The sequence below is a fragment of the Akebia trifoliata genome, chromosome 2, assembly GCF_017979445.1.
Source record: "Akebia trifoliata isolate Shusen 1 chromosome 2, ASM1797944v1, whole genome shotgun sequence".
Classification (NCBI taxonomy): Eukaryota; Viridiplantae; Streptophyta; class Magnoliopsida; order Ranunculales; family Lardizabalaceae; genus Akebia; species Akebia trifoliata.
The window spans coordinates 3,678,467-3,701,290 of NC_141376.1; the positions used below are offsets into that span (position 1 = coordinate 3,678,467).

The window sequence follows — 22,824 nt, forward strand, 5'->3', positions numbered from 1 at the left end:
AATATTTTTAAATGTAATTATATATGTTAACTTTCATTTATTATCGTTTATAATTTTTCACATTCGTATTATATAACAATCTATTCATATCATGTTTGAAGATATTAACACATATTTTCTTTAAGACTTTACATTTAATTTTTCTTACATGATGCTCACATGCTCTTATATTGTCACACTACATCTAATCTTACGCTACATTTTTTTGGTTGGAAGATGGGTTCACTATAATTTTTTGCATCCCAAGTCTCATATAAAAATGCCCTTTAATTTTTTTATTTATTTATATTAAAATGCCCTCAAATTTTAATTTTCAAAGTGTATTTATTGCACTTTAACATTTGCCCTTAAGGCTCATGTTAACATGACCCATTTTTTTTAATAGAGCCATAAGTTCCAAGCCCATGATGAAATTCTCAGATCCACAACTAGAAATAAGTCCAACGATGGGCTAAACATTAAAGTGACATTAGATCCAAAAGATTGTGGCACGTGCCCATAAAGGAAAGCTGGAACTAGATAGATACGCAACTCCCTAGCGTACATGATCTAAGTTCTTTTAACTTTTTTGTAGAATAAAATTCCTTGATAATTAAGTGGTCTCCTGTAATGGTTGTACGGTAGTGCAAGATAATTTTATGCAAAATCACACATGCAAAACATATAATAATACGCGTGGAGAGACATAGGAAGTGGAAGGGGCTGTAGGGTCGGGTTATGGGACGCATGGTGCATGGTGCACCGTACACCCACACTCTTAGTGTGTCATCTCTTTATCAATTACGATTCTTCTGCGCCTCCTCAATTATCATCATTAATCGCATAGAACCAAAATAGAAACTTAGGTCAGGTTTTCTTGCTTATCTTGTACTTCCGGAAGTAAGATTCCTATTTCAATTCTACATCGTGTGGCTCACTTTTCATCTGGACCACATATTTGTCGCTGTTCGGGCGTACCTGGATCGACTCACAGTCACAAAATTCTCTTAAGAGTCATGATTTTCTAACTCCCCCTCGGACAAGCTCTCCCATGTGGCTGTGCATAGGATCATATTTTTTTTTTCTTGGGATACATAAGTGCATATCTTCATAAATTTATGCAATTGTTTATCTCGAGGAAATCTATGATTCTATGCCTGACGCATGAGGAGAGTTTTGGGGGAATTTGTTAGAGAGGAGAGGCAAATTTATCATTCTTCGTCTCTAAATTCTGAAATTTTCACTGAATGAGAGATCAATTGATTAAATCAATAAATTAATTGGTGATACCGTCATCTAACATTTGCATTCTTTTTCTACTTTTATTTTTTAAAATCTTATTAAAATTTATTTTACTACCGAAATAAGAACTTTTTTTTTTTTTCCTCAAAAAATCCATTGTCTTCAATATCTCTTGGATTGTATCTTCTTCTTCCAACCTTAAGATCTTAAAAACAAGAAAAAGGATTTTTAGGGAGGTTGAAGGTAATGAATTTTTAGAAAGAAAGGCCAAAACATGACTTTATTAATTCTTTTTTTTTTTCTTCAAAATTTTCTCGAATTTATTGAACTGACACCGTTGAATAGTTGCCGAATCCAAACTTGGTTACTATGGGTATAAATAAACACTAAAAATCATCACCATTAGTAATTTGTAAATGTTAAATACCGAGAACATATTTGATGGGCTTTAAGAACATACCCACACTCGCGTGACTATTTGGCCTATACTACACTTTGATTTATCTACATCGTAGCAATAAAATTTGGACTGGCAATTATTCAGCAAGGGTTCAATTCGGAAAATTTTCATAAAAAATTTAGAAAATTTTCCAAGATTATACAAAATATTTTATCGGATTTCTTCTCAAAACCTATCACATTCAACCACTTTCTAAATCCTATCTTCTTTTTTATGTTTGAATGTTGAAAAATTAAAAGTTTAGGGGTCAAGGGTACAAATAGTACCATATTCTATGATTAATTGAAGGATTGTCGATTTATTCATCAATTCACAAAATTAATCGGCTAACCTCTAATTTGGAGAAATTTACAAATTTTTTGAACAATTCAGAGAATTTTGTGACTATAGCCTACACACCGAAAAGCTCATTTTATTGAAAATGAGTTTTTTGTCATGAGCTTTATCAACAGGTCCATAAGGAAACGCTCAAATCAGATGCCCCATCAGCTTGATTTGGGTATCAGGGTTAAGGAAAGAGGGGCAAAACATTCATGGGTAACTAAGTTTCCACGTGGCATGCAAAGGAGACTGGGAGTAGGAAAGTAACCCAACTTCAGGGAGCACAGTACCTACAGTATTTGTCAGCCAAAGGAGGTGGGGAAGAGAAGAATGTGGGAGACAACCCAAAAAAATAAAAATAAAAATTGAAGGGTAGCAATGGTCTTGACATAACGTCTTTTTAGGGACCCTTGTGGGCCACTCTCCACACTATCAAGTCTCTTCCCTCTCAACTATATTTACTTCCACAACTCTTCCCACTTAGCATTCCTTCTCATCGATCTTTTACTCCTCTTTAATTTAATTCTCTCCTATCTATCTTTCAATCTTGGTGTTTGCTTTAATGGCGGATACCGGTTCAAACTGGGCAAGAAGAATGTGTAACGTACCGGAACGAACCAAGCTGCACTTGGCCATGTTGGCCTTGCAGTTTGGTTACGCTGGCTTTCATGTTGTTTCAAGAGCTGCCCTTAATATGGGCATAAGCAAACTTGTCTTCCCTGTCTATAGGAACATCATAGCTTTGCTGCTCCTCGCACCATTTGCTTTTTTCCTAGAGAAGTAATACTCACTCCTCTTCATCTCTTTCTTTCTTTTTTTCTTTCCATGAGAGAGCTTTATATATAATAATTCAATGTTGTTTAATTTATGTAGGAAGGAGAGGCCAGCCATGTCTTTTTCCTTTATTGTTCAGTTCTTCCTACTTGCTCTTATTGGGTAAAATTCAAGAACTAAAACTAAAAATACTAACTGAAACACTTGGGAAATTAAAGTTTGATTAACTAATTAAAGTATTTATGTGCTTCTCTTCATATATAACAGAATAACTGCAAATCAAGCATTCTATTTGTTGGGTTTGGACAACACATCACCCACTTTTGCTTCTGCTATCCAGAACTCTGTTCCTGCTTTAACCTTTCTCATGGCTGCTGCACTAAGGCAAGCCCATCTCTTTAATTTCTTTTCTTTCAAATTCTTGCTTGTAAATTATAATATTGGTTATTATTATTATTTATACTTACCTCCTTTTAAGTTCAGAAAAGTTAGATTTGGCTCCCTTGAGCCTTGACTTTGAACCAAGTCCAAAAGACTAAACCATCCCTGGTGGTCCAAATGAAAATGCTTTAAATTTCATTTGGCCATGTGAACGACTCTTTCACAGGGACAGCTTTTTAAAAACTAGACTCTTTTCTGATATAAATATAAGGAAATTCTTTTTAAGAATTCAAATGTTTATAATTCTTATTATTAATAAGGTTTAGCTTATATAAATAGAGAGATTCTATTAACACACATCTTGGGTGCTGTCAGTAAAAATTGATGTGGCAATTGAAGCTCTCTATAAATATATATTAATCAAAAAGCCAAGACAAGACCACAAACTGGGTGTGTCTGTCAAAGACAATTGTCAAGCGAATCAATTTTTTTTATATTTTTTTTCATAATACAAGGATGTAATCTAATTAGACTCATTAATGAGGGAGGTATGTTAAAAACCCTAACTTATTATGCTTGCTAATGTAATGTTTTATTGTGTTTGTTGTTGTTGTTTGGTTGGCAGGATAGAGCAAGTCCGGATAAACAGAAAGGACGGCTTAGCTAAAGTCCTGGGAACACTCTCTTGCGTGGCTGGAGCTTCAGTTATAACACTGTACAAGGGGCCCACCATTTACAGCCCATCTCCTCCACTGCAACACCTAACATTAACAACATCTACTACTACTATTCCTTCATTTCTTCTCTCGCTTGGAGACGCTAAGGGGAAGAGTTGGACCTTGGGCTGTGTCTATCTCGTGGGCCACTGTCTCTCTTGGTCCGGCTGGCTCGTCTTACAAGCTCCAGTTCTCAAGAAATATCCAGCTCGCCTCTCTGTCACTTCATATACTTGTTTCTTTGGTGTTCTTCAGTTTCTAGCCATTGCAGCCATTTTTGAGAGGGATTCTCAAGCTTGGCTTGTTCACTCTGGTGCTGAGCTCTTTAGTGTTTTCTATGCTGTGAGTAGACCTGATTTTCATCTCATCCTGTACTCTGGGAGTTTCTTTGCTATCAACTCCACATATCTCTCTGCGGCACTCTTTTTTCGAGAAACACTTTCCTTACCAACTTAGTAAGATCTCAAATCTTATGAAGGGTGGGTCGTTGAGCTGAAGTGGATTACCAAATTGGCAATCCAACACCACAGCCCTCTAGATTTCATGGAAAAACTACGATTCAAAATTTTTTTTTTTAATTTAAAATTTAGTAGCGAAAATTAACCCCTTTTTTCTTTTCTTCTAGAGTTTATAGAAATTTGTCCTCTATATCCTTCTAGAATCGGATGCACAAGGTGAGCTCCACGTACCCTTATTAAGATTTGAGATCATTCTAAGCTAGTAAGACTAGTCTTACTTTTTTTTTTTTTTTTTTTCCTACTTATGGAAGCATCTTTAGCTCACTTTTATTGATCTCTATATATGATCAGCGAGACCTGAAGTTTGATAGATATACAACTCCCTGGGAGTACAGGATTCTACTTTCGGAAAAAGAATTATTAAGTACTGACACACTAAGTGCTTTAGTGATGTGACACGTGGAGTTTCTATTTTCAGGGGTTCGTGGCTTCGGGGATTGCCTTCGCTGTACAGATCTGGTGCATCGACAGGGGTGGTCCAGTGTTCGTGGCAGTATATCAACCAGTTCAAACTTTAGTTGTCGCTATCACATCTTCCTTTGCTTTAGGAGAAGAATTCTACTTGGGAGGGTGAGTCCCACCACATCTTAAACAGATCTTACATTTAAGATTCTCCAAATCTCTATGATCACATTTTTATTATCTTAACGTGTTTTGACTTGCGATGTACAGGATCATTGGAGCGGTGTTGATCATAGTTGGATTATACTTGGTTCTATGGGGCAAGAGCGAAGAGAGAAAGTTTAATGCCGCAGCGGCTGTGATTCCCTCCAACGCGGAGCATAGCAACATCAGGACAACAAGCCACGCTAAATCTACCCTCGTTCAACCACTGCTACCTTCTTCTACCGAAAATGTTTGATACAGTGCTGCTCACTGCAAACTACTTAAGTTAAATCGAACGTGTGCTTGTGCCAAGTTTTTTTTTTTTTTTTTTTTACTTTAATTTGTTTGCTTGATCTGCTATGAAAAAAAAAAACTAAAAATGATCATTGTCCTTACAATGTAGGCCCACACAAAGTCAAAGTCCCATCTGCTTTTCACCTAAAAAGGCCAAAAAAAGAGAGGGTTGTTTTGATAAGAAACGGCCACGTTTATATGTTTCTTTTTTTATGGTTTGATTTTTATTAAAAAGAGATGCACGTTAAGATACTGCGAGGATCATGATTGATCACATGAAAATCAAATCAAAGCTTTCTTATCTGAATTCAAATGGATGGATGGACCCCATAATTTATTTCCCTTGACACTATTTTAATCTCCAAGCGTGCGAAGCATGTTATCTTTCGGCACTCCATTTTTATTGCCTATCATCATCACCGTACAACTTCGGTGGACCCAACTAGATATTGGGCCGGGCTTTGGAATTGGATCATGGCTCAACATTGTGAAGCTTATTATAAATCAGCTTGGGTTGCAAATATCCGTAATCCAACCCAATAGTTCGGGTTGGATTTGTGTCTATCATCTCATACTTGAGTGTCCAAAGACCAGGTTGATACCCTTTTTTTTTTTTTTTTAGATAGCTGGCCAAGGGTTAGCATGGTTTCAAAACTCATCCGAGACCAAGTCGTATCCCCCAAGTCATCTCAGTATCAACCAACAATGAGATGGACGGAAAGGTCAATGTATTGGACTAGATTTAACATGTTCATTTTTCTCATTGTTGAACGAGTTGTCTCAAATGTATTGGAAAACTCGTCTGAGACGAGACGTCAAAATGAGTTTTAAAACCACGAGGGTTAGTGGTGGTTCAACAGGTTTTTAACCCAAAGCCTTACCAACTTAGCTAAGTTGAAATCCTCATATAGAGTTGGCACACAATCTTGAAGATAATGATGATGTAAATCTCAATTAGATTACTTTTGAACTAGGGGGGAAAGACATTATTCTTTGTTTAATCTAATAAATTTTGTTTACTTTTGAGATTAGTGAGATAATAGTGTGGGAGCAGCGAAACTTTAATTAGTGTTGTTGTTTTCAAAAGTAAGGTAAAGTGGTATGAACAGATCCCAAGCACGTATCTTTATATAAAATTAGATCTAAAATCATTGCAAAGTTCTCCATTTCTTTTGGTATTTTAGACCCTCTTTGGCCTTTAAGTAATAGGCCATCATAAATGTTGCAATTAACATTTTTATGATTAGTGTCTTTTAGAGTCTGCTTTAACTTCCAACTCATGAAGACTTACTGGTATCTTTCTTCTTGGCATCAACATGTATATGCCCTTGTCACCTATCATTATCAATGGATTTGACCCTTACCAACACTATTGATCAACACTCTTCAGTCAAATCTTATAAAATGAAGTGACCCCCTCTCATCAACTTTGCCCATTGTCTTAAATCTAGGCCTAGACTACTCGATGTGTTTCAGTATCGTCTACGAACGACATGGATAGACAAGTCAAATGTATCAGACAAGATTTAAAACTACAGTTCATTTTTCTCATTGTTGAATGAGACAACTTAAACGTATCGGAAAATTAATCTAAGACAACTCGGTCTCGTTCATGGACGAGATGCCAAAATGAGTTTTAAAACCATGACTTAGCCTGATTAAATGGCTGAACAATTTTTGACGGGTTGATTGGATGACCAACCAACCACCCATCAATCACTGAAATAACTTTGGTTGGTTGAGATTACACGACCAGCCCATGTACACAATATGGTAGCTTGAGATTACAATGATTTTCAGATAGAAGTTTGGATTTATTCAATAACCACAAATCTACTTCCTACACATCCACAGTTATAATAAAACTCAAAAACTAAATTCCTTATAATGCTAATAGTCTCAGATGAGACTAGCTCTCTTCTCTATAGTCCCAAAGATGGTACTAATGGTCAGTCTCCCTTTAGGCCGTAGAAGGGGTTGAGCTGCTCTCCTCATGTGGATACCAATGCCTGTTATATAACCATGTCGAATCCCCTTCAATGGCTTCACCATCCTGATTGCGGTGCCATGAGTAGTACGCGTGTGTCCTGTTCTTGATATCAAGAATCGCGTGTCCGAAGCTTGCTTCTCGATAAGCCGAGTAACTTGGTTGTGGCTCAGTAAAGCTACACATAATCATAAAGACAAACCATTCAAAGAGCCGAGACATACTCATTCTATTTAAAAGGGGCTTGTAGATATCAATACTTACCTAGTTGCGAGGCCTTCGATGTTTCCTCCATCACCAATTGTTATGTAGATTGGTGCAGATGTGTCCTTCACAGGCGTGCACTTTCCATTCGATACTTTATATGCTACATTTGAAATTCGCTCCTTCGATAGGTAACAATAAAATTGATTAGAAGAGAACAATATAAATGTCGGAAGTTTTATTGGGACTAAAGCTTACCGATCTTTCGTAAGCATGAACATGGCCTGAAAACACAATATCGACTTTGTTTTGAACAAACCATGGTTCGAACATCACTCTCATGCTCTCCCCTTCCATAAAATGGTAGTTATAACTGTTATACCATGGTGAGTGTAGAAGAACAATCAACCATGGTGTCTCTGATCTATTCACCCTTGTGAACTCTTCTTGAAGCCAGTAATACTGAGGGGAATATTTTACTAAAAAGAAACATTATGTAGTAAAATTAACATGAAGAAATGTAATTAGTTACAATTTAAGTATGTATAAAAAAATGAACGATAATACAACAATGCAGATCAATCTAAGTTTCTTACCAAACGCCGAATAGGATGAGAGGACAATGATATGTGCTGAAGCACGTTTGATAGAGTACCATAGTGGAAATGTACTCTTTGATGCCTTGTAAGGCACATGGTACCGATGCATGAATGGTTTGAATGGAACTGTTTCACCCTACGTAACACAAATTTTGACGTCCCAACCCGAACCAACAAAAAAAAAAAGAGGAAATTATAAATTTACATACGAATCTTATTCCACAATAATTGAAAAATGAGTGTGTTATGGCCAAACAGTGAATTATCTTGTACTAACTAAATTTTTATTCGGAATAATTTTATGGCTGTTACCAATCAACCATTGACTCATCTATGAATAGAAGGGAAATCAAAGTGGACTTACATTCTCAGGAAGAAAGTCAATTTCATGATTTCCAGCTGCAATAATCCATGGCTGATACGCAGCATTCTTCTCAATGAAACGGCCAAAAGAGTCCCACCTTCTGTTGTCATGGAGCGGGTAATGGTCAGCATAGGAGAGATCACCAACGAACAGCACTGCTTGCCCTTTTGGATTGGAGTTGTAGTGCTCAAGCGTTCGATTCGAATCGTATGTCTGTCCCAGGTCCCCTGCACCCACACACACACACACACAAACCTAGAAATACATCATAAATACATAGGTTGTGAAATACACCATAAATTTCCAATCACCAACCTATAATGCCGAAGGTGTAGGGAGTGTCTGGTCCAACTTCGGGAGGAGTTGTGAAGGAGAAACGACGGGTTGTATTGCTAGTCCCAACCTCGTAGAAATATTGAGTGTCATACTGCACATACGAAATATGTGTATTCATTAAGGACAATTGGCCCTGGGACTACTGTTTGTAGTTGATTACACTCTTCAATTATTTGGCTTCGAAGAGGGAAAATCCTACTAGTCAAATGTACCAAAACTTCCATAATCACAAGCAAGTTATAGGTAAACTTTCTGGGTTGGAGGGGATTAAGGCAAGGGGATCCATTGTGGCTTTATCTCTTTATTAAGGTGATGGAGGTCATCACTAAAGTAATTGCTTGAGAAGTCCCACAAGGATCATATAAGATTTACCATCAATGCAACGATACCCGTATCTCCAATTTTACATAAACATGTGTTACAAATACCAAGTGTATGGTGTTCGGTATGCTAACTTTTGAAAATTCAATTATGTAGATCATCATAAAAAAAAAAAAGTGGAATGAATACAATCCAAAAATTATTATAGAGATAATGCGTAATTACCTGAGCACCTAATGTAATGTAAGAAAACAAAATGCATAAGATTTGATTTGTTAGATATGAAAGCATATATTATTGAAATAAAACTACTTGAAAAACACGAAAAGTTAATCTGTGTATGCCAACACCTAACATAAATTATTCGATATGATACAAATGGTCGTTAAAGATTCAAGAATTTTCGTATTATAAATTGATACACTTTACATTATAATTTACATAGTTGTTCATAAAAGCACACATTACTTTACTGCGTCTGACACACTTCAATAATATCATATGCTGGTTTTTCATACATGTATAGAAGTCTCATATCATAACGAGTGTCCAAGAGCCAGGATAACATTGCTTGTGTGCGTAATCCTAGATCAATCAACGTATGTGATGAAACAAACAAGAAACACAAGATTTACGTTATTCGACAAGATTACCAATTTCCGTGAAATACAGGGTTACAATTGAAAATCTCACCCAAGTGAATAAAGGCACAAACATAACACCATTAATCTCCCATTGTGTTTTGCTGACGATTTAGTAGCATAAATTTGATTTGCTCTTAAAGAAACTTTAGTCTAAAATTATAGCTCTCCATCTAATTTTACACAACTACTGAAGAGTGGCCTACATTGAGAGACATATATACCTCTAAGTGTCCAATGGTAGCATGGTGAATGTAGCCAGACTTGTAATTACAGTATCTGTAAGTCTTGAAATGGCCCTGGACCTTTTGCTTCTTCTCCTCTTCACTAGCCTTCCAATATGTCACAAAGTTCGATCCTGGCTCGGATGGGGTCACCCATGATATAATCATCCTTCTTCCAACATGATCTCCTTGTGCTATGTGAACCTGCAAATGTAGCACAATTTTTTTTTTTGCTTTGATTTAGAAAATGTGTGAGTCCCTATTATTAAATTTTCTGGAAAATGAACTTTGAACCTTCAATTTAAATTACAAGTCCTTGTTCAAGTTTGAAAACCATTTTTTTTTTTTGATAAATATAACTTTCATTAAAGGAGAAGAAGAAGAAGATTGGTGGCTGAGGAAGCCCCCAAACAAGCTAACAAGAAAAGCAACAAAAACGAAAAATAAAACCGACAAATACAAATAAAAAGCACAGATAATGAATTGTAGAAGAACAAGCACGATCTACAAGAATCTAAGGATCTCCGATATTGTCCCAATTAAAAGCCAAATCTCGAAAGCGCACCCCCTCAAAGTCCTTACTCATCTTGGACCAAAGAAAAAGTATCCCCAAAATTTCAAAAATCACTTTGTTAGATGAATTCTCCTTGCTATGGAACACCCTGTTGTTGCGCTCTCTCCAGATACCCCAAGCAATAGCGGCTGGAAGGATAGTCCAAAGATACCCCTTCCTCGAAGAGAAGATATTGAAACTCCACCCTTTTAAAAGAGTAAACCAAGAAAAAGGAAGAACCCAATCCATTTGAAATCGAGATAAAAAGAACACCCAAATAGCCCGAGCAAAAGAACAATGAATAAGGATGTGATTGACAGACTCCCCATCCTTAGAACAAAGATAACAAAAATTTGGTGTAATCCACCCCCGAGAAATCAAGTTATCCAAGGTAAGAATTCTACCCATCGAGGCAAGCCATAAAAAGAACGAAACCTTAGAGGGAACCAGAGTGGACCAAATAACATAAGGAAAAAACTCAACCTCACACAACGGAAGCAAACAATGATAAAATGACTTAACTGAAAACTTCTTGTCCTTAGCCTTGAACCATTCCCTTCTGTCGAGTTCGTTCTCTCTGACTTGGGTCAAATTAAGGAGATCTAGAAGAGATGCAACCTCCGTCAATTCCCAATCATTGAAATTCCTCCTAAAACCCAAATCCCAAGAATCTGTGTTCCCGTCCCGGATCAGACATTGCCTTACCGAATTATTTTTTTTCAAAGAGCAAGCGTACAAGGATGGAAATTGGGTAGACAGAGATGAATTCCCGCACCAAATATCCTCCCAAAATCTAACCTTGTCCCCCAAACCAATTTTGAATCTAACCCCCTGATCAAACTTATCTACTCCCTTCATGATACCTCTCCACACGCTGCACCCGTAAGTTCCTCTAGCCTCACCACTATACCAACCAAATCCCTTCTCTCCATATTTTGCCTGGATCACTCTCCTCCACAAATTGTCTCTTTCTTCCCCGAATCTCCAAAGCCACTTACTCAACAAGGCTTTATTCGTTAGTCTTAACCCTCTAATCCCCAGTCCTCCATTCTTCTTTGGAGTGCAAACTAACTTCCAATTCACCAAATGATACTTTCTACCACCAGTGTTACCATTCCACAGAAAATTCTTCATAAGCCTTTCAATCTTAACTTCTACTGATTTAGGCATTGAGAACAAGGATAAAAAGTAAATTGGGATACTCGTTAATGTGCTTTTGATCAACGTAACCTTACCACCTTTAGAGAGATATTTTGCCTTCCACGTGCTCAATTTCTTCTCCATTTTCTCAATAACCCCCTCCCAAATATTCCCAAGTATAAAAGCTTAAATAATGCCATTATATAACAGGGTAATGGTTGGTAATTGTGTAAATACTAAATAGTAGCTATTATAAACATTTAGATTTTAAAACAATAATGAGGAGACATTCTATTGCCACACCAACTTTACTAAGAGCACTCCAATTCATGTGATATCAAGTAGAATTTAGTACACATCTTGGGATGCTCTTAGTAAAAATTGGTGTGGCAATATATCTTATTTGAAGGTGGACGGAGTTGCGTACCTGCTCAGGCGCATTATAGCCAGGAGGGGGAGGTAAATGGCTGAGGGGTATATCCACAGATGCTTCAACCTTTCTAACATAAGAGCTGGTAATGGCTCCATCGCACAATGCTGTAATGCTCACTATCAAAACCAAACCCAGCAATATCTGATCATTCTCACCCAACCAACCCATCTTTCTCTGACTTCCCTTCTCGCTCTCTCTTAGACGATCTTTTGAGAAAAAATGCTGCAAATTTATGTACTTAAAAGAAATAAGTTTGCTTCTAGTGTCCTATTAAAAACAAATACCATACCAAATAAGTTACTGATGAGCTTGCTTGCGTAAGTCCCGCTCCCTCGCAGACCGTGTCAATGGTCGGTTCTGATTCGGTTTTATAAGAATCAGAATCAGAATCAGAATCAAAATTGTTAAAAAAAAGGAAAAAAAAATCTCTTTAAATGATTTGAATTCTTGGTTAGCATTGGTTACTATTAGAAGTCTTATCAATTTTGATTTCAAGTTTGATTTTAATTAAGTGGGGGATAACCAGGGGCGGGACCAGGATTTTATTGTAGTGAGATCAAACTACAATTAATGGTAATTGAAAAGTTTGAATATAAATAATCATGTGTGATGATTGTTGAAATTTAGAAGGTTGAATTTGAAAATCCTTTAATATTTAATGAGTTTAAACTATAGGATAAATCAATCCCAATTTTTTTATTTTTATTTTTTATTTTTTTTATTTTTTATGTTTTATCCTTTAAGCTTTAGTTGTTAGTATTAATTTTGTCTTGTCTAATTTTAGTCTCACGTCGATTAAGAGAAGAATTGATTTATACTTCTTAAATAATTATATTTCTAATAACTTTAAAGTTGATAGAAGTAGTGAGTGGCTCGCGCGCGCATACAGAAGTTTAAGAGAAAAATCTAAAGTTTCAATTGGGATTTGGATTCATCGGTCCGAAAACCTTAATGCACATAGGTGTGTGCGAAGGTTGTTTTAATTCGTTTTGTATTGTTCTAAACCAATACAATACGAAGAGGTTTTATATATGTTTCATACCAACAATATTCAAATCCGTACCAACACTATTTTAAGAGGTTTGCGACTGTTTTAAACAATCACTTCCTCTTTTATTTATAATCAATTTAAAACAATTGTTTCTGGTATTTTACTTAACAAATTTTCGACTATAAGTATACTTTTATTCTCTATTGTGAGAGCACAGAACATTGTTGAGTTCGAAGTTATGTTCTAATTAGAATACCCTCTTGAAAACTTGAGTTGTTGCATCTTAGAGAACGAACGCCTATAAATTGTGGTACCATAACAAAGGTGAATTTCATTTTAGGACAGTGTTTTGTGCATGTCTCAACCATTAATTTTAAGTGATATTTTTTGTTACATTTAATTTAAAAATCATGAATTATTTTCCAACTTCTTCTCTCTCTTTCCATAAGAAATCAATACACAAGAATATAACAATGATGACATGGAGGGATGTAGTCAGGATTTTATTATAGTGGGGTTAAACTATAATTAATGGTACAATTGAAAAACTTGAATATGAATAGTTTTGAAGAGAAATTCAAAGTTTTTTTATTGAAATTGAAAAAAGGACTCTTTAAGTATTTTCCAATTAATCCATGAGAGAATGCCCAATCAAAAGACAAATAAGGATGGGAAAATAAGGAGGGAGATGAGGGAATGTGGGCAAATGAGACATGTATTTAGTTGAAAATACAGGATTATCTCAAAGTTCTATGGGAGCAATTGCCCCCACTAGCTCCGTACCTAGTGATAACTTTTGACAAAAACTGCAACCCCCATCTAGATTGATCTCCGATGGGCATTCAACAACACTAATATGATTTGTTGTATTTCAATGTATCTTAATATATTACTACATAATATTATTTCAATACTCTCCCGCAATCGCATCTTTTTTTGAAGAAAGAACATTCGATTCATTATGTATATTCAATGCCCTTGATGATGTTGTAACTTGTTTGTAGATGAATCTTGATGCAAATTGCATGTTATTGATAAAAAAGATGAATGTCTCTTGATTATTATCTAAAAAGAGTACACGATGAGAGATGCGCTCAACTCAAATGGGCCTAGATTGAGCCAAATATCGGTTTAGGCTATGGAAACTTGATAGATTTTAATCCAAAATTGATAAAATGACATAATGATTTACAATGAACTAACAAATGGGGTCAATGCCGACTCTTTTTAAGTTTCAGTCATTGGTAATGGCTTCTATTAGACTCTAGTGGACTCATTTTGAGTCAATGGGTTTGGGGTTATCTGACAAAAACATTAATGAATTAATTAGATTTTTAAAACCTTCCTTATATTTTGGGTTGGTGTAATTCTCTATAAAAGTCCTATTACTACTCATGCAATGATCAACTATTGAATGGACATTATTTCTTCAATAGGGCCAGGCAGCCCAGAAATATCAAGCCTATATTTAGGATGATTGAACCAAATAATTGCACCTTTTATAAGAAGCCAAAAACACATTTTAAAATCGAAGTTGGGAATTTACCTTAGGATCTTAAAAATCATCTTACATTGCAAAGAAATCAGAATTTGTTCCACGAAACCCAAACTCATATCATAATCAGACTCGGCGATGTTGACATCGGTCACTGATCCTAAGTGTTTGGTGTTGCTAGTGATGAATGTAACCATTACTAGAGCCTCCACGGCTTTCCACCATAGATGTTGATGGTTCCATGTTCATCAACCCATCAAACATTGAAAGTCTGGACTCGGACTTGCTTTTGGGTTCGTAAGCAGGCCTGATAATGGTCGGCCCAAATAGATCCCAGTTTTTAGACCCTAAATTTAACAGGAAAACCTATTTTAATTTAGGGTGTATTAATCAAGAGAAATTTTCCTACAATCGAACGTATGAAGTGGGTCTGATTTCAAATGCTAATTCTTTGACTTCTTTCTCGATTTCCCCTTCCCCATCACCTCCCTTGGAGAAAACAAATAGATCGTACGGAACCATTTCGCTCTCAATCTCAAACACAGATGTCTGAGTTTTTTTTTTAATCTCTACGAACCTGAATCAAGCTTGAACAAACGATCTCGGAAACAATTCGATCCGGAGAAATGAAGATAGAATTTACAGGAATCCACCGATTAAAATACTAGTTAATGAAGAAAATTCAAGAGAGCTTAAACAATGGCTGGTGATACGGCCGAGAAGAATTCGTCTTTAGAGGAGGAAAAGAAATCCATAGATCCAGAGTTTTTAAGCTGTTTACTTCAGCCTTCAAGTGCCGATTCAGATCCCAATTACATCGGTATTCGCCGCTTGCTTCTCTACAAGAAGGCTGCATCTGGTATCGATCGTAGAAAGGTAATCTTTTTCTGAGATCTTTCACTGTTTTCTGGATAGAAATAGATTCAAATTGTGTTTGAATTAGCAATTTTTCTTTGATTATATAGTTAAGATGTTGAGAGAACATAGTTAAATTACGTAGGAAACTAAGATCCAAGATAAGCACCGAAGTGGAAACGAAAGAAGAAACACAATCCATCACTTTGAATTTGGAGATCTGTCTATTAGAATGGATAACATGTTCTTGAGACATCTTGCATTATAAATGGTGCTCATAGATTTGGTGCAACTTGAAGTAATTCTAGAAAATTTAAGTTTTCACTTGTTTGAACAAATTATAATGGATCACTATCTGAAACTAATCCAGCTAAAAAACTAAGAGAGAAACATAATCCATCACCTTGAAATTGGAGATCAGTCATTAATATGGATAACAAGTAATTGAGATTGCATTGTAAATGGTGCTCACAGATTTGGTTAGGTAAGTTGAAGTAATTCTAGAAAGATCAAGTTCTCAGTTGATTGCTTCCGTCGGTGATTAAAATATAGGATTTCTTGAACACTTTCACTATAGAATGTAGGTTTTGAGTTAGCTCTGTGGTGGTTATTCTTCAATGATTGTTTGAGCTGTTACTTCACTTGAAGACACACTTTGGTATCCTAGTAATCTAGTGGAACCTTTGCTCTTTTATTCTCAAAAATTCTTTCTTAGAACCTTATCCCCAAGATTTGGGTTTGCTAAACAAATTATTATTTTTGAATAAATATCGAAAATACAATCTGTATGTATTGTGTATTATCATGCTCACGGATAGAAACCACTGCGCATACTTTCCAAAAGTAAATTCATCTGGGGGAGTTGATTGTAATATTTTTATTTGATTTTATTTTCTTCTGAAGACATTGCTTACCACATTCATTTCATGTTGAAGGATTGGAAATGCAATGGAAAGGGTTATGTAGCGTATCGTAATTACATTCGCAGGCCAAGGAATTGGGAAAGTTTGCATATACCAAGTGGCCCAAGCACACCTGGACAGAGGTTAGTGAAATTGAATTTGGTGACCATAAAAATGTCCTATAGGCATCTGTTCTAAATGTGGGCCGCTATATCTGTATATTATGTCTGTAGATATTCTAGATCCACTGCAGTGAGGATCATACTGACATTTGGAATCAAAATTCGCGACATGAAATTGATGAAGAACATTATTTGTGTGGCCTTGGAATTTTATGTCATTTTGACTTAATCCTGACAATCTGCCAAGTTTTTCAAAGTTCTGTCACTCAATTTCCTGTTGGTTATTTATTAAATGTGATGAATTTTATGTCATTTTGACTTTCTTCTTTTTGAATGCTCTACAAATTTATGTTTCCATACGATTCTGACATCAGGTTAATTTACTGGTTGATGCATCAGTGGGCGATGGGTTCCATCTCCAGGCCCACTCTCCATGTTGTTTGAGGTGGATAGCTGGAGTTCGAGCAGGGTATGTATGGCATTTTTTGATTTTTCATTGTTCTTTATCTGGAAATCTTGTAACTTATTGCTTTATGCTGCTGTAAGGAATCGTTACTGGGATCGGGGATCATGTAGATGTATGGACATCATTTATAAATTTAATGATGATCATTGTGTCTAATTAGTGTGGGCTGTAAATGTCACAAGAGTGAGGTGTCCACCATGTGATGGACCATTCTTTGACACTTCTTGACACAGTGTGGTTCTCTTGATCATGTGCTGACCAAATTGTGTTTATGGTACAAAAAGCATTATGAGTTAGTATGACAGAATGAACTCACATTTTTCTTTATGATAGAATGAATTGTCCCTCATTCTCTTCTTCCTAGTTTTTATTTTGTTATTATTGTTTCACAATAGGATCCTAGCTCCTCATCAAAGAATCACAAAAACTATTTCGTTCATTTTCCCTTACGGTTGCATTGCGTAGGTTTCTTTGTTTTCAGTTAGAGGAATGCAGCACCACATATATATTTCACTAAATTCACATAGGCTAGGGTTTCTTGAAATGGTTTTATTTGGAGTCGAAAGGTATCCTAGTGTGACCCATTGAACAGTGTTCCACCACAAATGTGAGCAAACTTGTACAACTGCGCCATTTGTTGAGTGCATTTATTATCAATAATACCTCAGACAATAGTTCCCTAAGTGCAGTGAAATGCTGTTTTGCTTTCCTTCTTCCATGTTATTATATTGGATAGGTTACAAGTTTCAAGAAGTATTCCTTTCATTACAGGACCTTCGAGGCTTCAATCAAGCTCTTAGTCACCGTACAAGTTTCAGCTCGAGTATGAGTGATACTGACCACCCACTTCGCAGGGTTGAACATGCATATTCTTTCGTAGGAGTGCATTGTATCTTTGACAATTGCAAAGCTTCAGGTACTTTTCATATTGGCTTATAGTGGTTTCATTAATTTCTATGTACTTTTTAATTTATTATGTCTAATGGATAGACCATCGCCTTAGTGATGAACTTATGTTTTGAATGGAAACAAACTAATGGGTTGTGAATTCCAGTTACGGTCTTGAAGTTTGGGCACATGAGTTCAGAATTACTTGCATATGGTGCATCTGATGGAACCTTGACAGTGTGCAGTGTCTCACAGCCACCATCAGTGATCAAGCAATTGAGAGGTCATTCGAAAGATGTCACAGGTTGGACCAAGTGGTATTGGTTTGGGATTTTTTTTGCTTTTATCTTATGCTGAAGTATTTTGTATGGATAAGAGTAATTGCAGTAGTAATTCTTTGTTTGCTAAACATAATTTTTTCCATTTATCATCTAAATGTTTCAGAACTAATTAATTTGAGGTATTAAAATTATGTTTACAAAATGTTCTGAACCAGTTGCTTGGGTCTCTACACACTTATATGGCTCTTTTAATAGTGTTTTTCTGTAGTGATATCTGTGGTAGTTTAACTCATGATTGTTGTCACTTAACTTGATCAGTCTCTGTTTTAATTGATGATAAGCAATGTCTTAAAAAGATTCCTGACAACTTTGGCTTGTAAGAAAAGATAACCATTTACTAGAAAAATTGTTGAATTTGGATGTTAGGATGGGGAGAAGCTATTCTGTGTAGAAGTTATCTTTTCCAGCCACTGTCTTCATTTTCATGTCACACTTCCAGGGTGCTTGGGACCCACCTATCTGAAGTTCTTCTGGGATACCCTTTAGGGAAAAAGTTGAAGCTGATTTTATAATCTCAATCATTTGCTATTTTAGAATTTTGTGGTCACCTAAGTTTCCCCTAATAGTTTGTTGACATAATGTTCACCACTAAACTACATGATGCTGGTCACTTTGACCAACATGTTTACCTTCCTTAAAGAAACTGGGTGTAGGGATTGGATGGGAATGATTGGCTTTAAAACTAAGTTAAGGATATGTTTCTAGGGATAGATTTTGGGCTGTATAGATAGGATAAACCAACAAAGAACCAGACTGAAATAAACGGTGGACTGTTTTTGGACAGATGGAGTATGTTGGGTTCAATTGATTGGGGTGGTTAATGACTGTTCCTAGAACAGTTACGATCCAAAATACGTGGATATTGGTGCTAATATGGACACTGATATGGGAAATTGGGGTACAACTCTTCATTCCTAAAATCCACGACACAGATATGGATACTGGTATCCCATGCAATATATTGATATCATGTTTTAGTTTTTATCTTTTCAAGCTAAATGACTTCTTTTTTCCGTTTTTACACAACGCTAATGAAAATTGTAATATTACAAAACCCTTTACAATAAGATTTAATAGTAAATACTATTTTTTCTGTTTTTTTTTTTTTTGGACTAATCAAAAAACGAAATTGACTGGAGTTAAGAAGCTAACTATAAGTACCCCATGAAATGTGAAATAGTATGTAGAAGTCTTCATGTGGAATCCAGTTGTAGAATTAGTATTATATTATGTTGATTCGGCTATGCAGGGTATATCGAAGTATCTAGATATAATTGGTTATGGTATCTAGTTAAGAGAAGAAAATTTTCAAACTCCTATTTCCTTTTCTCATAAATAAGTGTACAATGTGAATCCTGATTTTTAAAGGGTTGGTGAGATTTCCATGGTGGAAAATGCAGTACGTAACAATGGAATATGGTGCTTCGGTTGCCTATTTGTATGTTTCTGAAATGCTAATATATTTACAGATTTTGACTTTTCATCCAACAATCAATACATTGCTTCGTCATCAATGGATAAAACTGTGCGAGTTTGGGAGATATCAAAAGGCCACTGCATTCGAGTAATATACGGAGTCTCTTCACAATTATGCATTCGTTTCCACCCTGTAAGATCGCACTAACATTGGCTCATTTCAGTGTTTAAAATCATTTCTCTGTGTTACTAAAACATCTTTATTTTTTTCATTTTTGATGGCTTGTCTGCAGAAGCAAACTTTGTCTTGTATTTTTTTCTTCTCCAATGATTTTCCACTTTAAAGAAAATGTTGTGGATTATTATTCATTTATTTACATGTGTGCCATTGGTCGACCATCCATGTGTATGTTTGGGGTGGTGGAGATAAAAAAGAAAGATGCATACAAAATTGCAAATTGGGGGAACTACCTAAAAGTATATTTCTTAAGTTAATTATTAGTTTTATAACCAATTTATTAATGTGAAACTTAGCAAATTTCATGATAAGTATATATATTCGTACTGGACGTATGTCTTATCGTAATGTAGCTGCATGTTAGTGAGCTTCTTAGTGATGTGTTTTTTCTCTTGTTGCAGGTGAATAACAACTTCCTTTCAGTTGGCAATGGGAACAGAGAAATCACTGTAATTGTTGCTCACCTTTTTTTCGCTTTCCTTGTCTTAGGAAAAATGGATTTAATCAGCTTAGTCGAATAAACTTGGCTGATTCTTTAAATTATTATCTCTCTCATTTAATTTTATTGATTTCTGATATTAATTGCTAGATAAAATTGGATCCAGGTAATCAATTTCAGCACTGGAAGGATCATTAACAAAGCAATATTTGGGAACGAGATTACAGCCATGGACCATGATCATACTGGACAGCTTTTATTTTGCGGGGATGCTCAGGTGTGCAAATTTATTCCTTTTTGCATCTCATTTATTCGGTGAAGACATTATATCTAGACAAAGTCTAAAATTGGGTGAAATGCTGCAGGGATCCATATACACTGTACATATGAACTCCCACACGGGAGCACTATCCCGATCTCATCGCAATCGAAGTAGCAGTAAGACCAAATCTCCAATTACAACTGTGCAGTACCGTACCTTTTCTCTGCTGGCACGGGGCCCTGTGTTACTGGCATGTGCTCGAGATGGAAGTCTGTCTTTCTTCAGGTCTTATTTACTGCCTTGAAACTTGTATTTTATCCACACTGTTCATATCTACCTTAATGGATCAAGTATTTTGCTCTAAAAAGTGGAATTTTGTTTCCCCTAGTGTTGCATTGGAGATAAAAGGTTATTTGACTCTCCGATGCTCCCTCAAATTGGCTCCTCGATTGCACAATATCCGTGCTTCCTTCTGCCCCCTGCTTTCTCTTGAAAAAGGAGAATTCATAGGTCAGTATCCCATTATCTAAACGTTACGGTGCTTCTCACTATACATGCTAAATAAATTTATTTATAATGAAATATTCTTATATATCTCAAGGGGCTTTTCTGAAGTAGGGGTTTTTTTTTTTTTGTTGCTAATTTATCATTCATGGTGTTTAAGGCTCTGTTTAATAGACTATTTTGGCTTACCATCATTGTGTTTGTTTGAACATGAAGTTGCTGGAAGCGAGGATTCAAATGTCTACTTCTATGACTTGACGCGTCCAAAGCACACCTGTGTAAACAAGCTACAGGTTCATGTTACTCACTTTCACACTATGTTTTGAGGATCTTGGAAGCATTCTTTCAATGGAACTGAAAGCTTTGTTGCTGCAGGGTCATGGCTCTCCAGTTATAGGGATTGCTTGGAACCATGGGGATAATTTGTTGGCTTCATCTGATAATGATGGGACTGTGATCGTGTGGAAGCGAGCAAAGACGAGTTAAGACAATTGTATACAGAAAGGTAAAGATTTAAAGTAGATACAAGGAAGAAAAATGTGGAACAGTTTTCCACTCCCATTTCACCATTTTTTGCGTCAATTTGACGATCCATATTGGTTTTCTCATCATTTCATACATGTGTCGAGATTAGGAAACCCAAAATTAAATCCACTAGTTTGCAAGCAAGAATATGTTGTTTTCTCCAACTTTTTTTCTTGCTGCTTGTATCATTTGTGAGTCGGTAGCAATATATACATGGCAAATTGTATTTGAATCCAAATAATTCATCCCCGTACACTAAATTCCCAGTAAGTTGTTGTGTATCAGACCTAATTACTTGAGGAAGATATGAAAAGCAAATGGTGATTTCTCTTGAGCTGAAGAAATTCTGAGGTTCCCCAGTACGTATGATTTTATGAAAGAATCTGTGTTCACATTTAACATAAACCAAATTGGTGTCTCAACTGTCCGGCCGCCCACATAAGAATTTGATTTGTATGGTTAGGTTTCTCCTAAAGAATCGAACACCAAGCAGAAGCCCGGCTCATTGACACCCCTAACCCTAAATGGTTTGTCTTGTCCAAAGCGAGTTGACTCATTTGAGACAACTCAGACAAGACGAGATGTCAAACCGAGTTTTGAAACCATGGAGCAGAGTCAAGGAAATCCAGGTTTCATTCATGTGGTGGTGCACTGATCGGCAATTTGTTTTCATAGGCCAGTACCTGCAGACTTGAACTTATTTATCCCAACTTCACTTGTTTATATGCTTTCGTTGGGTTTTTTTTTATATATAAAAAGAAAATTGCCTCAAAATACTCTTTTTTTTTTTCTTTTTTGTAATTTATGAACAATGTCAAACATTGAACTGCCAATTTGTCAATAATATTAAGTATAATTTGACATTTTTTTAGCAAATAAAATACTATCATGCTACTCTAAACTAAACAAATTCCCCCTTTACTTTTATTACTAAAATCGGGATATAAAAATAAAATAACTTAAATATCAATAATAATTATCCACCATAAAAACAAGATTGGTCAATCTGTGAAATTTTGATGCCATGAATACGGTATTAACATAACTGACTAAAAATACTTTTATCAACTAAAACACACTTACAATGGATTTTGCAAAAATGACCCATTTTTTCAACATTATAAAAAAAATAAAAATAAAAATTCCATATGATCTTTTAAAATATTATATTAATTTCATAATCAAATTCCAATTGAAATGAAATTCTTAGGATTCCAAAGTCTATATCTCACACGCACTCTAATCCTGAAGTACCAGTTCAACTCGAAATGTTCAGATTCTACATTT

At 35.7% G+C, this 22,824-nt stretch overlaps 3 protein-coding genes across 3 annotated transcripts; 2 read left to right on the top strand and 1 right to left on the bottom strand.

Annotated features, from left to right (window-relative positions):
* The first annotated feature begins 2,476 nt into the window (after positions 1-2,476).
* LOC147408864 (protein WALLS ARE THIN 1-like) lies at positions 2,477-5,509 on the top strand. The gene is made up of 6 exons (XM_086422997.1): positions 2,477-2,782; positions 2,876-2,938; positions 3,044-3,160; positions 3,783-4,215; positions 4,810-4,961; positions 5,064-5,509. Exons 1-6 carry the CDS (start codon positions 2,565-2,567, stop codon positions 5,251-5,253), a joined length of 1,173 nt encoding a protein of 390 aa, XP_086279123.1. The 5' UTR covers positions 2,477-2,564; the 3' UTR covers positions 5,254-5,509.
* A 1,506-nt stretch (positions 5,510-7,015) lies between these two features.
* LOC147408865 (purple acid phosphatase 2-like) lies at positions 7,016-12,520 on the bottom strand. The gene is made up of 8 exons (XM_086423010.1): positions 12,088-12,520; positions 9,968-10,171; positions 8,761-8,872; positions 8,446-8,672; positions 8,079-8,217; positions 7,741-7,961; positions 7,543-7,664; positions 7,016-7,456 (listed from the first exon to the last, which is right to left on the bottom strand). Exons 1-8 carry the CDS (start codon positions 12,259-12,261, stop codon positions 7,252-7,254), a joined length of 1,404 nt encoding a protein of 467 aa, XP_086279136.1. The 5' UTR covers positions 12,262-12,520; the 3' UTR covers positions 7,016-7,251.
* Positions 12,521-14,951: 2,431 nt separating this feature from the next.
* On the top strand, positions 14,952-21,899 carry LOC147408866 (Transducin/WD40 repeat-like superfamily protein). Its single transcript, XM_086423039.1, has 12 exons — positions 14,952-15,455; positions 16,370-16,479; positions 16,858-16,927; positions 17,696-17,840; positions 17,979-18,116; positions 19,623-19,762; positions 20,209-20,256; positions 20,413-20,523; positions 20,612-20,793; positions 20,897-21,018; positions 21,229-21,305; positions 21,388-21,899. The coding sequence occupies exons 1-12, from the start codon at positions 15,279-15,281 to the stop codon at positions 21,496-21,498; spliced, it is 1,431 nt and encodes a 476-aa protein (XP_086279165.1). The 5' UTR covers positions 14,952-15,278; the 3' UTR covers positions 21,499-21,899.
* Positions 21,900-22,824: the final 925 nt, after the last annotated feature.